The 13,124-nt window shown below is 49.1% G+C and overlaps 1 protein-coding gene and 1 pseudogene across 1 annotated transcript; one reads left to right on the forward strand and one right to left on the reverse strand.

The window, feature by feature from the left end:
* Nucleotides 1-1,511: 1,511 nt before the first annotated feature.
* LOC100716545 (cytochrome P450 2D16-like) lies at nucleotides 1,512-5,664 on the reverse strand. The gene is made up of 9 exons (XM_003470534.4): nucleotides 5,370-5,664; nucleotides 4,404-4,575; nucleotides 4,002-4,154; nucleotides 3,751-3,911; nucleotides 3,163-3,339; nucleotides 2,843-2,984; nucleotides 2,447-2,634; nucleotides 1,855-1,996; nucleotides 1,512-1,758 (listed from the first exon to the last, which is right to left on the reverse strand). The coding sequence occupies exons 1-9, from the start codon at nucleotides 5,649-5,651 to the stop codon at nucleotides 1,580-1,582; spliced, it is 1,596 nt and encodes a 531-aa protein (XP_003470582.2). The 5' UTR covers nucleotides 5,652-5,664; the 3' UTR covers nucleotides 1,512-1,579.
* Nucleotides 5,665-9,903: 4,239 nt separating this feature from the next.
* Nucleotides 9,904-10,436, forward strand: LOC100721987 (peptidyl-prolyl cis-trans isomerase H-like; annotated as a pseudogene).
* The last annotated feature ends 2,688 nt before the right edge of the window (nucleotides 10,437-13,124 follow it).

A 13,124-nucleotide genomic window follows, 5' to 3' on the forward strand; every position in this document is an offset into this window, starting at 1 on the left:
GCAGGCATGCAGGCTGGGGCTCTCCATGAGACCCTCAAATGGTAAAGGCACCATGTGGGATACAGCAGGGGGCTTCTCCTGAAACTGAAGAGAATTCTCCTCTACTCAGAAGCTGCCCTTCTCAGCTCACACCCACAAGAAGCGCAGTGCATTCTGCGAGTGTCAGTGCACACCCAGGACCACTGCAGCATCTTGCACTGTGGTACAGGAATGGAGGCAAGACGACTGTGCATCCACAGAGGGCTGGAGGAAGAAAACTGGGACAGCAGTCACCCTCGGAGGTGGGAGCACCCCCAAGACCCCAGCTAGCTGGTTCCCATCTGGGCAGACACAACCGATTGTACATACACTACGGTGTCTCCCTCACATATGCACCAGGAAGAAGGTGGTGTATAACCAGGCCAGGAGGACAGTGTAGCAGTGTGCCACACCGAGTGTGTGTGATGCGGGCTCTCACATCCGGTCTCTCCTGTGCTGCAGCACTTCTCCTGGCTGCCTGCTGTGCTGCTCAGCGCCCTGGTGAGAGGAAGGCACTGTGCCACGGCCTACGGCTGCTCCGCACTGTCCACCTTCAAACCAGCACCGTGACACGGAAACAGCTGCTCACACAGCCAAGAGACAGACAGGTCCGCGGCCAGCAGGGCAAGCACGTGCCTGACACAGGTATACAGGCTCTTAGTGAACATCATGGAGGAAGATTAATGTTATTAATAAGGCTCGTCAGTGAGGCTCACAATTGAAAATTCACAAATTGTTATTTTGAAATTTTCACATAAGATTTTCAGACGATGCACTGTCACTTTTAAATGATCCCAGGAAAAGGAAACGCAGGAATAAGAGAACTACATAGTCACGCAGTGGAAAATAACTAGGCTTAAAAAGGGTGGACATACTGCTATCTGCCGAAACAGGAAGGAAACCTGAAGACGCTCCCTCAAGCGGAATAAGTCAGTCAAACAGACACACAGACAGGATTCCACTTTGATGACTCCCCTGCAGTTATCATTTTCACAGATACAGAAAGTGGAGTGCTGGTTGCTAAGGGGTGGGGAGGGGGGCACAGGCGCTGCTGTGTGAGGAGCTGAGGGCCTCAGCTTTCCGTGGTGAAGACAGCTGCGGGTGGTCAGTGAGCTCTTTGTCCATTATTAATACATCTGACAGCACTGCAGAACGCTGGAAAATGGGTAAGGTGAGGCTGGAAGTGGAGCTCACTGGCAGAGCATCTGCTGGCTGCACACAAAGCTTAGAGTTTGACCCTCAGCAGGAGCAAAAAAGAAAAAAGTAGTAGAGGAAGATGCTAAAGGTTTGGTAGGTGTCATTCCACAACAAAATGAAAGCATAAGGATACTCCTATGACTGTGAGCATTTTTTAGTAAGAGTCTGGCACAGGATGATGCTTTAGTTACCATGGGAGGTCAGGATAGGGCACGGAATCAGGGCTGGCTTAGGACATGTGGATGAAAGCATCACACGTGGGCTTTGAGAAAGGAGGAGTCTTTACAGACACCAGGTGAGTCACAGATTGGTTTATTGTACATTAAGACTCTCATCTAGGGTACAGTGGGGCACAGTACATCCTCTAGCGGAGCACAGCACAGAGCTGGTAGGGGGATGGAGTCACTATGAAGGCAGGTATACCACGCTCACTGGGCCGGGGCTGCCCCTCAGGCACCGAGAAGCTGAAGTGCTGCAGCAGGGAGGTGAAGAACAGGAAGAGCTCCATGCGGGCCAGGGGCTCCCCGAGGCATATGCGGGGACCTGTGGGTGGGGCAGGGATCAATGAGACTGAATCCTATGCCTCTTCCCACTGGGGCACCCAGAAAGGGGAGAGAAAAGATGGTCCACTACAATCACCTGCGGAGAATGGCATGAAGGCCTCACGTTTCACAAAGCGGCCCTCAGCGTCCAGGAAATGTCCAGGGTAGAAGTGCAAGGGCTTCTCCCAGACAGTCCCATCCTTCAGCACTGATGACAGGTTGGTGAGGAGCATCGTCCCCTGGCAGGAGACACATGGCATGAATGTGGCCTGAGATGCAGGACACAGGAATCCTGACATTTAATATCCACAAGCACACTCTATGAGGTGCACAGCACACTCTATGAGCACACCTGTTGGTGGGGTACAGTCACAAGGAACCTCTCAACTATCTGGTAGGCCCAGAAGCTTCTCAGGACCACCCAGGAGCACATGGCAAAACCACAGGACTGAGAGGGTTTCCAGACTCCCACTTTTCTCCATGTGCATAGGATTCTCTAACAACTCCTCACTTGGGTTAATTCATCCTCCAACTACACTGTGGGATCAGTGGGCACAGGGCAGCATGGGCTGCAGCACCACTCATACAGGCTGAGCCTGGTAGCACCAATGGTACTGGGGCCAGGTGACAGAATACTTCCTGGCCACACTGGCAATGGCCATGCTGGGGAAGGAGGGCTCCAGGCCTACCTTGGGGATGAGAAAGCCTTGCACCTCAGTGTCACGAGATGTCATGTGAGGAACACCCATTGGGGCGATGTCTGCAAAGCGCTGCACCTCATGAATCACGGCGTTGGTAAAGGGCATTCGGGCCTGGTCTGCCATCTCTGGGCTTCGCCCCTGCCCTATCACTTCATCGATCTCCTCTTGGACATGGCCTGGACAGACAAGCATCCCCACGCAGGTCAGTCCCTGGGGACTAGACTCTGACCCTCTCCATGCCTGCATTAAGTGCTGTCTCCATCTGAGCTGAACATCACATTTCATGTGCCTTGGACAAGCCTCAGCTGGGAACCTTGAGTTTCCAAAATCAGCTGTCCTCACTTCTCCTCCCTTGAGTTCCCATCCATTCCCAGCCCAGCTCACGCTGCACATCCGGGTGCAGGATCATGAGGAGCAGAGCCCAGGACAATGTGACTGATGAGGTCCCCATTCCAGCACCAAACAGCTCAAATAGGAGTAGACGAAGGTTCTCATCATTGAAGGTGCTCTCGGAGTTCCCCTTGGCCTGATAGAGGCAGTACAGTGGCCTCAGTTGAAATGGGAGGAATGGCTCAAATGTCCCCATGCACCACCTCTGGGCACAGAAACTGGGCCTTTGGGAGATGCTGAGGCCCCACCTGGCCTCACACCTCCCAGAACACTTGGCTCACACACCCTGATCCCTTCTCACAGCCCACTCTCACCTTATGCATCTCGGTCAGGAAAGCATCAGTCAGATCTCGGGGAGGCTGGTCTGGGTCCCAGCCTGTGTTGTGCTCAGCCAACAGCTCATTATTCAAGGCCATGAAGGACCTCTGTGCAGGCAGGACTTTGGCAGCCACCCATGGGATGCGTAGGAGCAGGGGCATTGAGTTCACTACCTGTGACAGCACAGTGGGAGCCTGGGTGCTTCCTGTGCTCCAGACCCACAGGTGTCATCTCACAGCCAGCCTCCTCCATGGTGACCCAAGGCCTGGCACTGCACACCTTTGCCTCAATCCCTCCACAGTGCCAGCGTCAAACCTCTCTCCTGCTGCTCAGCTGCCACAGGAAATCTCATGGAAATCTCATGAGCTTGTGTCATTTCCAGCATGGACACAGGCTCTAATCCTCTCTGCAGCCCTGAGCCTCAGCCATCTCTCCCATTACTGTTGTCTGATTCACCACCACCAGCCCTTTCTCCCTGCAGTGATCCTCCCTCATGCTTTCTTCCCATCCCTCCTGCAGGCAAATTATCCTCTCAGAGCCCATCTGGAGTACGCTGTCCCTCTAGACTCCCCTCAATCCTGTACCTGAATCTTTAAGCTGAGGTCCTCCCTCAAGCTATCTTCCAGGAACTCTAAGAGCCTGAGGACCATTGGGTCATCATAATCGAAGCGGCGCGCATAGATGAGGGAGGAGATCACATTGCATACTGCTTTGTTCAGCAGGGTGTTGGGGCAAAAGGGCTGTCCTGCAAATAGAAATGAAGGTCATTTTGCTGCCACTTCTCTCTATCCCTCTGTACACAGTCCCTTCCTTGTGTCCCTGAACCCATCCCTACCAGTATGGTTGGCGAAAGCAGCACACAGGCAGGCGGTCTCCTCGGTCACCCACTGCTCCAGGGACTTCTTCCCTAGGCCAAAGTTGCGTAGGCCGGACACAGAGAAGCGTCGCTGCTCACGCCAGGCGGATCCATAGTAGGCTCCAGCAACCCCTGGCATATAGAGCTCGAGTCAGGACCAGAAAGTACTAACCTGTGCCCGTGCATCCTTCCCTCACTCTTGGCTGCTGATCAGACACAAACTTTGCCTCCACCACTGTGAAACAGATCCTTTTCTAATCTCATACCCAGAGGACAGGGATTTGCATTGTCCCTTGAACATATTACTATGCACCTTAGCCCTGTCCACCTGTCACTACCCCAAGGATAACTTGATGTCATCTGTGACCTATGGACCTTTACCTTGGGATTTTGGTCCAAAGCCCAGTAGTGTTTTGCTGGGCAGTGGGGGCCGATCTGAGGTGTCCTCGCCGTGGTTCACCAGAGCTTCTCGCACAGCCTTCACTCCATTGACCACGACCACAGGAGTCCAGGCAAACTGCAGGCTGAACACATCCCCAAACCGCTGTTGCAGCTACAAGTGGAGGGATAGGGCACCTGTGAACCTGGGACTGTTGGCATAATGCATGTCCCAGCCTCACTGCCAAGACATGGAACCGCAGTTCAAGCAGTGCAAACACCAGGTCTACTGCCTCCTCTCTTCTTTTCGCCGTTTTCTTCTCCTTTTTCTTTATGAGAGTGATGAGGGCGCTCTTGGCCTCATTCTTGCTACACCAATACTCTAGGCCAACCACTGCCCAACACTTAGCATCTGCAGGCTCCGGCCACATTTCTTAAGTTCAGAACAACCACCTTACACCTAGATCTGACATCCCAGCTAGGGCCCCAGCAAAGTGCAGAAAGTGTTGGTGAAATATGGACACAGGGTCGTCCATATTCCTCAGATAAGGAAACTCAGGTTCTCAGATGGAAAAAGAGAGGACCATGATTCAATGTAGCCAAAAAAAAATGATTTGATATTAGAGATAGAACTTCTTTCAATATCAATTTTCTGAATCCAGTGCTGCTTAGGATTACCTTTCCCTAATCCTCCAGCCCCAAGCCCTTCCCTCTGATGTCATCAGAATGGTCTCAGGTGCTATGAAAATTCTGATCCATCAAATTGGATGCCAGTCCCACTACCCCCTCCTACTCAACTTCTCCTTTGTCCTCCCACTCCTTTGCTCAGGTGGAGTCTTCCCCAGGACAGATCCCCTACTTCCCTCCTTGGATAAAACCATGTCCTTGTGCAGCATGTGGCTTCAAGCATCACTATTACTAGAGGGGTGTCACCTGACTTTTGCTGCTCTCCACCACCAGCTCCCCCACCTTGTAGAAGGAGTACGCCATATCCTCAAAGTCCACCTGCAGCAGGTTACCAAGTCCAGGCACTGGAACAGGGCCTGGTGGGTAGCGAGCAGCCCAGCGTTGTCGCCGGTGCATCAAGTCCACCAGGAGCAGGAAGATGGCCACGGCCACAGCCACAGAGAACAGTGCATCCCCAGTCAGCAGCCCCATGGCTGCCCAGCAACAACCAGGTTGCTCTGAACAAAAGGAGCTTTTACCACTCTGGGAAGCTAGAGACACAGCACACTCTACCTCTCCCTGCATATTGGAACTGGCCAGATGTCCTCTTATAAAGCAGCTAAGGCTGCCCTTTGTCCTGAGCTGTGGGACAACCTCTCCATTCATTGTGCAACCAAGGGGGCAGAGAAGAACCAAGACAGAAGAGTTCCACAGGTCCTTGCCCCTTCTGCCACTTCCTTTTGATACACAGGGCAGGGGCGGGGTGCCCTAGGAAGAGCTCCATGGCACTAGACACACTGGGTATGTGGGTTTCAGCATTAACCCATGGTGTATCACTGCTCCAAGAAGCACAGTGCAAAGCAGATGTCAGAGAGCAGACAGAATGAACCAGCAGGACTTGGTGACGTGCGATGGCTTGTTACCCTGCGGTAAGACTGTTTCACAGACTCTGGAGAATGCTGTTGCCCAACAGGGATTAAGTGGTATCCAAGGATTCTCAAAACTACCTCCAGCAGGTTCGGTTGCTTTATGGCCTCTCTGAGCAGGCCACAGACAGACAGGACAGCATGTGCCTATTTACCAAGCGAAGCACACAAGCGCACTCACACACAGGGAACCTCGACTGCACCACCCTCGAGGACAGAAACTAAGACCTGTTCTCATACTATCAACGAAGGGTCTCAGCCCTGAGCCATGCTCAAGTCAAGCCTCCTCTGTGAGCCCATAAGGTTCTTCCCTTAGGAGACAAGACCACATGTGCAGCATGGCCTTGGCAGTGCAGGTCACGTTTCCCTCTGATTTAAGTGATGCCTTAGTTGGAAAGATGTAAGATTTTTTTTCCCTTCTTTTTTCTTTCTGAGACACGCTCTCACTATGTAGTTCAGGCTGCCTCCAGCTCAACTTGTAGCCCAGGCTGGCCTCAAAATTGCAAAGATTCTCTTGCCTTAGTCTTCTGAGGGCTGGGATTACAGCTATGTGTCACCATGCCCAACCAGATGTAAAATTCTTTTTTCTTGTTGTTGTTGGTACCGGGGATGGAACTCGTGACCTTGCGCTTGCCAGGCAGGCAATTATGCCGATGAGTTAAATCCCTAGCCCTGAGATGTAAACTTCTTGACTCCTTATTTCAGCTCACATTTTATTCGACCTTCCATGGAGAAGCCTGTGCTCTTCTTGCAAGCTTCTTATCACAAACCCTCATCTGCAGAGTCCTCTAAAAGGCCCAGTCAACTTAAAAATAATTTAACAAACAATGAAAAACCCATTAGGGTCTAGTGAGTATATGTCACAGTAGATACCTAGTAGGTACCCAGCTAGAAAAGGGGAGGTGAGTGGGTTGAGGAAAGAGAATTTTAGGGTACAACAGGAGGTTGAGGAAGAGATTCCAGACGGGGAACAACAGGCATTCATAGTCACTGAGGATAAGAGGTTGTGCTTAGGGGCACGTCTCGGCCACACGTGCAGCTCCTGGACTCCTCAGACAGTGTTTTAGTGCAGTTTCTCCCCACATCCAAGCAGCCCGTGAAGTACGCACTGCACCAGAGGACGAGAACCAGAGTGCCTCTCACTCTCCTAGGCAGCGGTACCTCAGCCCACCAGCGCTATTTAAATTTCCTGCATCCCACTCAGCAGCGCGATTGACTCAGAACATAACAGGCTTTTCTCTTCCCCTACACCTTGACCAGGTGGTCACTATCAGTAATGACATGGTGCATATCACACATGAGCCCACGACCTCATCTAATGGAGAAGATTGGAGAAGAAAAGTCTGAGTTGGCCTCATGGCTAGCACCTGTTACTGCTCCCTAAAACCCCTCTAGACTGCAGCACTGACCTTTCACAAGTATTTGTAAATCCATGTGTTTCAGCATTGGACCTCCTAAGCTACTCCTAATCTGAAATCCACTACCCACAGCCCCTCCGCCATAGCACAGCCACAGTACAGTCTATTCACTTCCTTTCTTGAAGGAGAAAATCCAAGTGGGAAAAACACTGTTGCTGAGTCACAGTGAAAAGCACAGAGTACAGGGTCACAGGCCAACTTTCCATCCTCCTCCCCTTTCACCTTTGCTCTTTCAGGGCAGATGGCTGCACAGCTTGGTCTACAGGAGATGGCAGCACTGGGCAAGTCACACAGATGCTACCCACCTCCTAACAGAGGGACAGTTGTGTCTGCTACTACCACTCTCGTTCATAGGAGAGAAGCCTCTAAGTATACAGAGCACAAAGACCCATAGTGTAAGGAAACCTCCTTTCCAGAGAGCAGATCTCTACTCTTTATGATGCTTACATCTTCCTGAGGCCCTCTGAGTTAGAATTCTGCTCATATGACACCTAGGTACCCTTGCCCTCTACTCTACCTATTCCTGGGGCCTACTCTTTCTTTTTGAAGGAAAAACTCACACAGAGGAACAGATCTGGATTCACCAAAATTAAGATGTGCTGAACACATTATGTGACAAGCACACTACACTGTTACATAACTCCTATAACATTTCCTCGGGGTGACAATGTACAGTGCTGGATCCCCCAAGGACAGACCAACCTGGGGCTCACAGATCTCACAGAGCAGGAGCCTAAATAGGGGACAAGAAACATTTCTGCAAAAATGATCCAGTATTCCTAAAAAACATCAAAATGCTTCAGTGACAGCCTCTTTCATCCCTGTTGCAGCCTCTCCACTGGTTTACTTTCACCAAACACTGGGGAAGTGGCTTTATCCCTGACACCTGATTAGGCCCGTATCAGGCCTGGGTGTCCCTCTTCACCTATCACACAGGAGATGACACCCTGGGAAGGCAACTCCCCTTTCACCTGGCTTCAGGGATAGAGACACCTCCAGCTTGGCCTCTCAATTCCAAGTCCTGGACCCACCATCATCCCCAGAGCACTCTCTGAAACTCACAGAGGAGGGACCATCAGCTGTGGTGCCACCTAGACCTGTTTCTCCCTCCTGGAGGAGACAGAGCTCTGCCACGGGCCCCTGGCTCGCTCTCCCTCAGCTCTGCAGCACTGTATTACACTGTAGCCTCCACAACCAATTTTATGCCTCAGATCTAGAATGTTCCCAACAGTCTCAAGTATTCACAGGTTGGGTTTTTGGAAGGGGATGGGATCATGGGGTGCTCATCAGTGGAGTAGTGCACATAAGAATCCACAGTGAAATGTGCTGTCAGCAGGTGAGGTCTTGGGAAGAGTGCAAAATGGCACTGTGACCTGGCACAGTACATGTGCCCCTCCCTGGCTCCTCTCCTCTGTCTGTGCTTCCCCGCTGCAATGATGCAAGCAGCTTTTCTCTGCCAACCCTTCCACCAGGCCTTTCCTGCATGGCACACAACAGGCTGTGCACTCAATTCTCTAAAAGCTGTGAGGTAAAGAATCCTGTTGTTTTAGTTTATACGTCAGCACCCCCAACTCCCATCAAGCCTCATGTACTCATGGACCCGGCCAAACCTAGCATTTATGATATGCTCATTGTCTGGTGCTCGGTTTGGTGGTATAAGTGATACGTTCGCCCAGAGTGGAGCCAGCATACAGTGTAATGGCCGGAAGAATGCATGTCTTCTCTTTCTTTCTGGTTCCCTCTTGCTGTTTCTGGCAGCCCTACTATGCCACCTTGCACCTTGGAGCCAGCAGAGTATAGACTGAAGCTTCCAACCTGTTATCTCAATGAGAGAGAAAGTAACCAAGACACATGTCCTGCTTTCATTGCTGGTTATACAGCAATGTGTCCAGGGGAGGGAAAGAAACTGAGACAGCCTCTGAAAGAGATCACAGCCAGAGACTAGTGAGCTGGCAGAGGGAGAGAAAGAAGCCTGCTCTCCTGGAAACAGGCACATTTCTATTGGGGACCACAAGTTATAAACAGAGACCACAGCCTGTTTGAGACAGTGCTGGCCATGTTTTTTGCTCCAGTCAAATGTACAAACTCCCCTTCAAGCACAATTTTCCCTGCTGCTTTTACAGCATGTGTTTTGAATCCACGAACAGAAAGTAAATACAATCTTCCTCAACCACACTGACACCCATACAGACTCTCCCTAGAGGAGAACTTTCCCGATTGGCAGAGGGATTTAGCACACCCATTCCCAGGCTTTGAATATGGCAAACCTGGGGCTCAATGAACTACTGTCAGGAACCTTTCCCTGTCTTATATTGGGGGGGGAGGTCAAATACATGGTCATAATATGTGCCCTACTAAGGACACTGTTATTATGGTGCCTAAACAGATGGAAGCCTGATAGTTTCAACATGTTTTTACGGTCCTTACATATCCGAACTACAGAACTACAATCAGAATAAAGCTTCTATGGACTTGTGCTTCTGGGTCAGAGCCATGGCAATGGCTAATATAATCCCCATAAACCCTGTGTTGTTTTCATGTCAGTGTTGGTGGCTAGAAAGTTGGCTGCATAAAGATAGAAATGTTTGAAGGTGTCATGCTGAAAACAGCCAAGTATTTCAGGCAATTTTGCACTGGAGAATTCCCAAAAGATGGAGCTCCAATAGGGTATAAGGAAAGTACCTTCCACAGGGGCATAAAGGATTTCATGATTCAGGGTTAAGATTTTGTTAATGGAGATGGTACTGGAGTTGCCAGTATTTACAAGAGCCCATTTGCACGCAAAAATCTGAGACTCAGATCCTCAGCTCCTGGGCTACTTTCCATGGCAAACAGTGGTCCCAGTACAAATGGCTGTCAGCTCTTTATCACCTGCTCCAAGTGGCACTGTTGGATGGGAAGCATGGAGTGAGGAAAAATCCTTGATGGTTTTCTAGCGATGAGGAAGACTAAGGATGTTCCTACAGGACCCAGCAGTAAGGACCAACTGCCTGTGGTGATCTCAGTGTGGAGAAATGCATCCATAATACAAGGCTGATTTGTAACTTGAAAAAGTCATGTGAATCTTTGTCCTGGTGAAGTCTGCCCTTGTCAGCCTGAAACGCAAACAGAAAAAATTCCATAGGTGGCCATTCCACATTCCAACTACACCAAGACTTTCTAATAAACTGTCATTTTAGAATATTGGAATTGTTCCTTATGTGCACTGTCCAATATGATTACTTTTGGTTCCCTGTAACATTTCAGCACTGCATACGGTTTGGGGAGATCTAAAGAGAAATGTGTGACTGAGGAACGCAATGTTTAATATGTTTAAATTTTAATTTAAGGAGTTCTTTGAGGGTGCTCTACCAGAGAGTGAGATGTAAACTCAGGTTTCCTCCAACTCAGTCTCCTAATGCTGACTTGCTCAAGATACTGCATCTGATAGCTAATGCTTAGGGTCACCACAACGAAAGCAGTTTTTTTTTTTTTTTTGGTACCAGGGGTCTAACTCACAATCTTGCACTTGCCAGGCAGGCACATATAAGCTGAATCCCCAGCCTGCAGTCATTTTTTTATGCAAAAAAAGAATAAAAATTCCCTTACATAGATTAAGTCAATTACATATACTCAAGCAAAACAGCTGCTGGTAGGTGTTTAATGGTCCTGGGACATCTGCCAGAAGTGTCGATATCACTTAATCTAACTGAAACTTGGTCTCACCCTCTGATGTTACGTATTTGACAGCACCTAGACAGTCACCTTGTACACAGACCTAAAGACCTGATTGGCCCATTAGTCCTCTTATAGCTTCCCTAGTAATGCTCACCTCCAGTGTGGCTGTCTCCTCTGTTGTCCTAGCTCTCTCCATCCATGCAGCTCACTTTATACGTTATTGGAGAAAAACAAACGACAGGCCAGGCTTAAAAGATTAAGTATGCTAAAGACACCAAGCATGAAACACAAATGAGTCTTCTAGAGACCACAGTGCTTTAGATGGGAGATCAAATTAAAAGTGTAGTGACAGTAAGGCCTTCAGTGTCACTGTGTGGTTCCTGGATTTTACATAACTCCCCTACCCCATCTATAATTGGTCTGGCCACCTCTGAAAACATACTAAACACTGACCTCACAGTACCCCTTACGCATTCCAAATTTGGCCTTTCATTTCATTTTGGGCCACATCCCTCATGCGGGTAGCTGAGGGTCTTGGGCAGGTCTCTGGCAAAATTCCACTTTGGGCAAGCTCTTTCCAAAGTTCTCTCATGGGAACACAAGGCCTCCTGCCACAACCACTGCCCTGGTTTCTCTTTCCTAGTCTCTTCTGTGGACCGCAGTGCCCTGATCACTCTCTCCTCACAGCTGTGCCTTCAGCCTTCAGCACAGAAACTACAACACATTGTGTCATGACTTTCTTATTAATTTAAAGTTTTGGAGACAGGGTTTCCCTGTATGGCCCAGGCTGGCCTTGAACACACAGCACTAAACTTGTCTTTCTATCTTGGACAGAAGAATTGTGTTCAAGTGCCACCAAGCCAAGTTTTGAAAATGTTTCCCAAAGTGCATCCTCCATGAGTAAAAATACACTCCTTTATGGAAAACAGTGTTTTTGACAGCGGAGATGCATTGTTCAGGGTACATTTCCTTTGTGTTTCAGAAAAATGAATACCGTGTAGGATGGTGGTTTATAGCTATGGAAGGAAATACCTGGACCTAGGGACTGAGCTAGGCCTGAGGAGGCTGAAGCCGCTGCCCTCTTCTCGTGGCCTCCCAGGGTGATGCTTCCTGCTATGCCACTCAGGTTGCCTTTTCCCAGAGGAGGGTGGTACGCACAGACCCAAGCTGTGGGCCTGCACTAGAAGGATGCTGTGGTAGGCCTCTAAAGGGGAGATTTTACCTCAGCCTGCTCCCAGATTTCTCTGGGACATTTAGTCTGCTAGGGTGCACAGGGCCCTTTAGGATTTGTAGTCCAGTAGTTAGGAGCCCAGTGGCCTGGGGCTTACAGTGGGGGAGGATACACGTGGCTATTTTGGACTAAGAAGAAATGCAGCAAGAGTTTTGAATGTAGTAAATAAGTAACTCATCTCATGTGGGGAAATGCCAGAGTAACAACTAGGTTCTCACCACTGAGGAGGGCAATCAAAAGACTACATGATGACATATTTAAGTACCAAAAGTACAGCAAATAGAATAGCAAACCAAATTTTCTCTATGTACCAAAGTATCCATTCACAAATGAAGGAGAAGTCAAGACACTGCCAGTGAAACAAATCTTGAGGGATTTCATTATCAGCTTACCGGCCTGCCTTGGAATATATTATAGAAGGAACTCTGTAGGATGAAATGAAATTACATTAAACAGTGACTGGGAACCACAGACGAAACAACACTGGACAAGGTAAGAACTTAAGCAAATGTAAAATTAAGCACCATACAGTTGTTGCTTTGTTATTCCTCATTTGTACCCCTACACAATTGAAAACAAATACATAAAGTTGTACTTCTATGTTAATATGTGTAACGTACTCAGGTGTAATAAGGATCAATAGCAATATACTGATACCCTGATAGAAATGATTAAGAACAGCTGAATTTGTAAATAATAAAACAAATTATCAGAGTCGAGCTCACACAACAGTAATCTCAGGAGACTGAAAGAATAGGATCTGAAGTTCAACTGTACCCATGTGAAAACTAAACTGCAAAAACAATCCCACTTCAAATAGCATCAA

This window comes from Cavia porcellus, unplaced genomic scaffold (genome assembly GCF_034190915.1).
Source record: "Cavia porcellus strain 051 isolate PalLab524CR breed Dunkin Hartley unplaced genomic scaffold, mCavPor4.1 scaffold_40, whole genome shotgun sequence".
Taxonomy (NCBI): Eukaryota; Metazoa; Chordata; class Mammalia; order Rodentia; family Caviidae; genus Cavia; species Cavia porcellus.

Excerpts from the sequence above, each read along its gene's own strand:
- LOC100716545 (XM_003470534.4), bottom strand. The coding sequence starts at position 5,651 with ATGCAGGGAGAGGTAGAGTGTGCTGTGTCTCTAGCTTCCCAGAGTGGT. Across the intron at positions 4,576-5,369 it reads TGGCGTACTCCTTCTACAAG|CTGCAACAGCGGTTTGGGGA; the intron begins GTGGGGGAGCTG and ends CTCCACTTGTAG. Across the intron at positions 2,985-3,162 it reads TCCTGACCGAGATGCATAAG|GCCAAGGGGAACTCCGAGAG; the intron begins GTGAGAGTGGGC and ends TGCCTCTATCAG.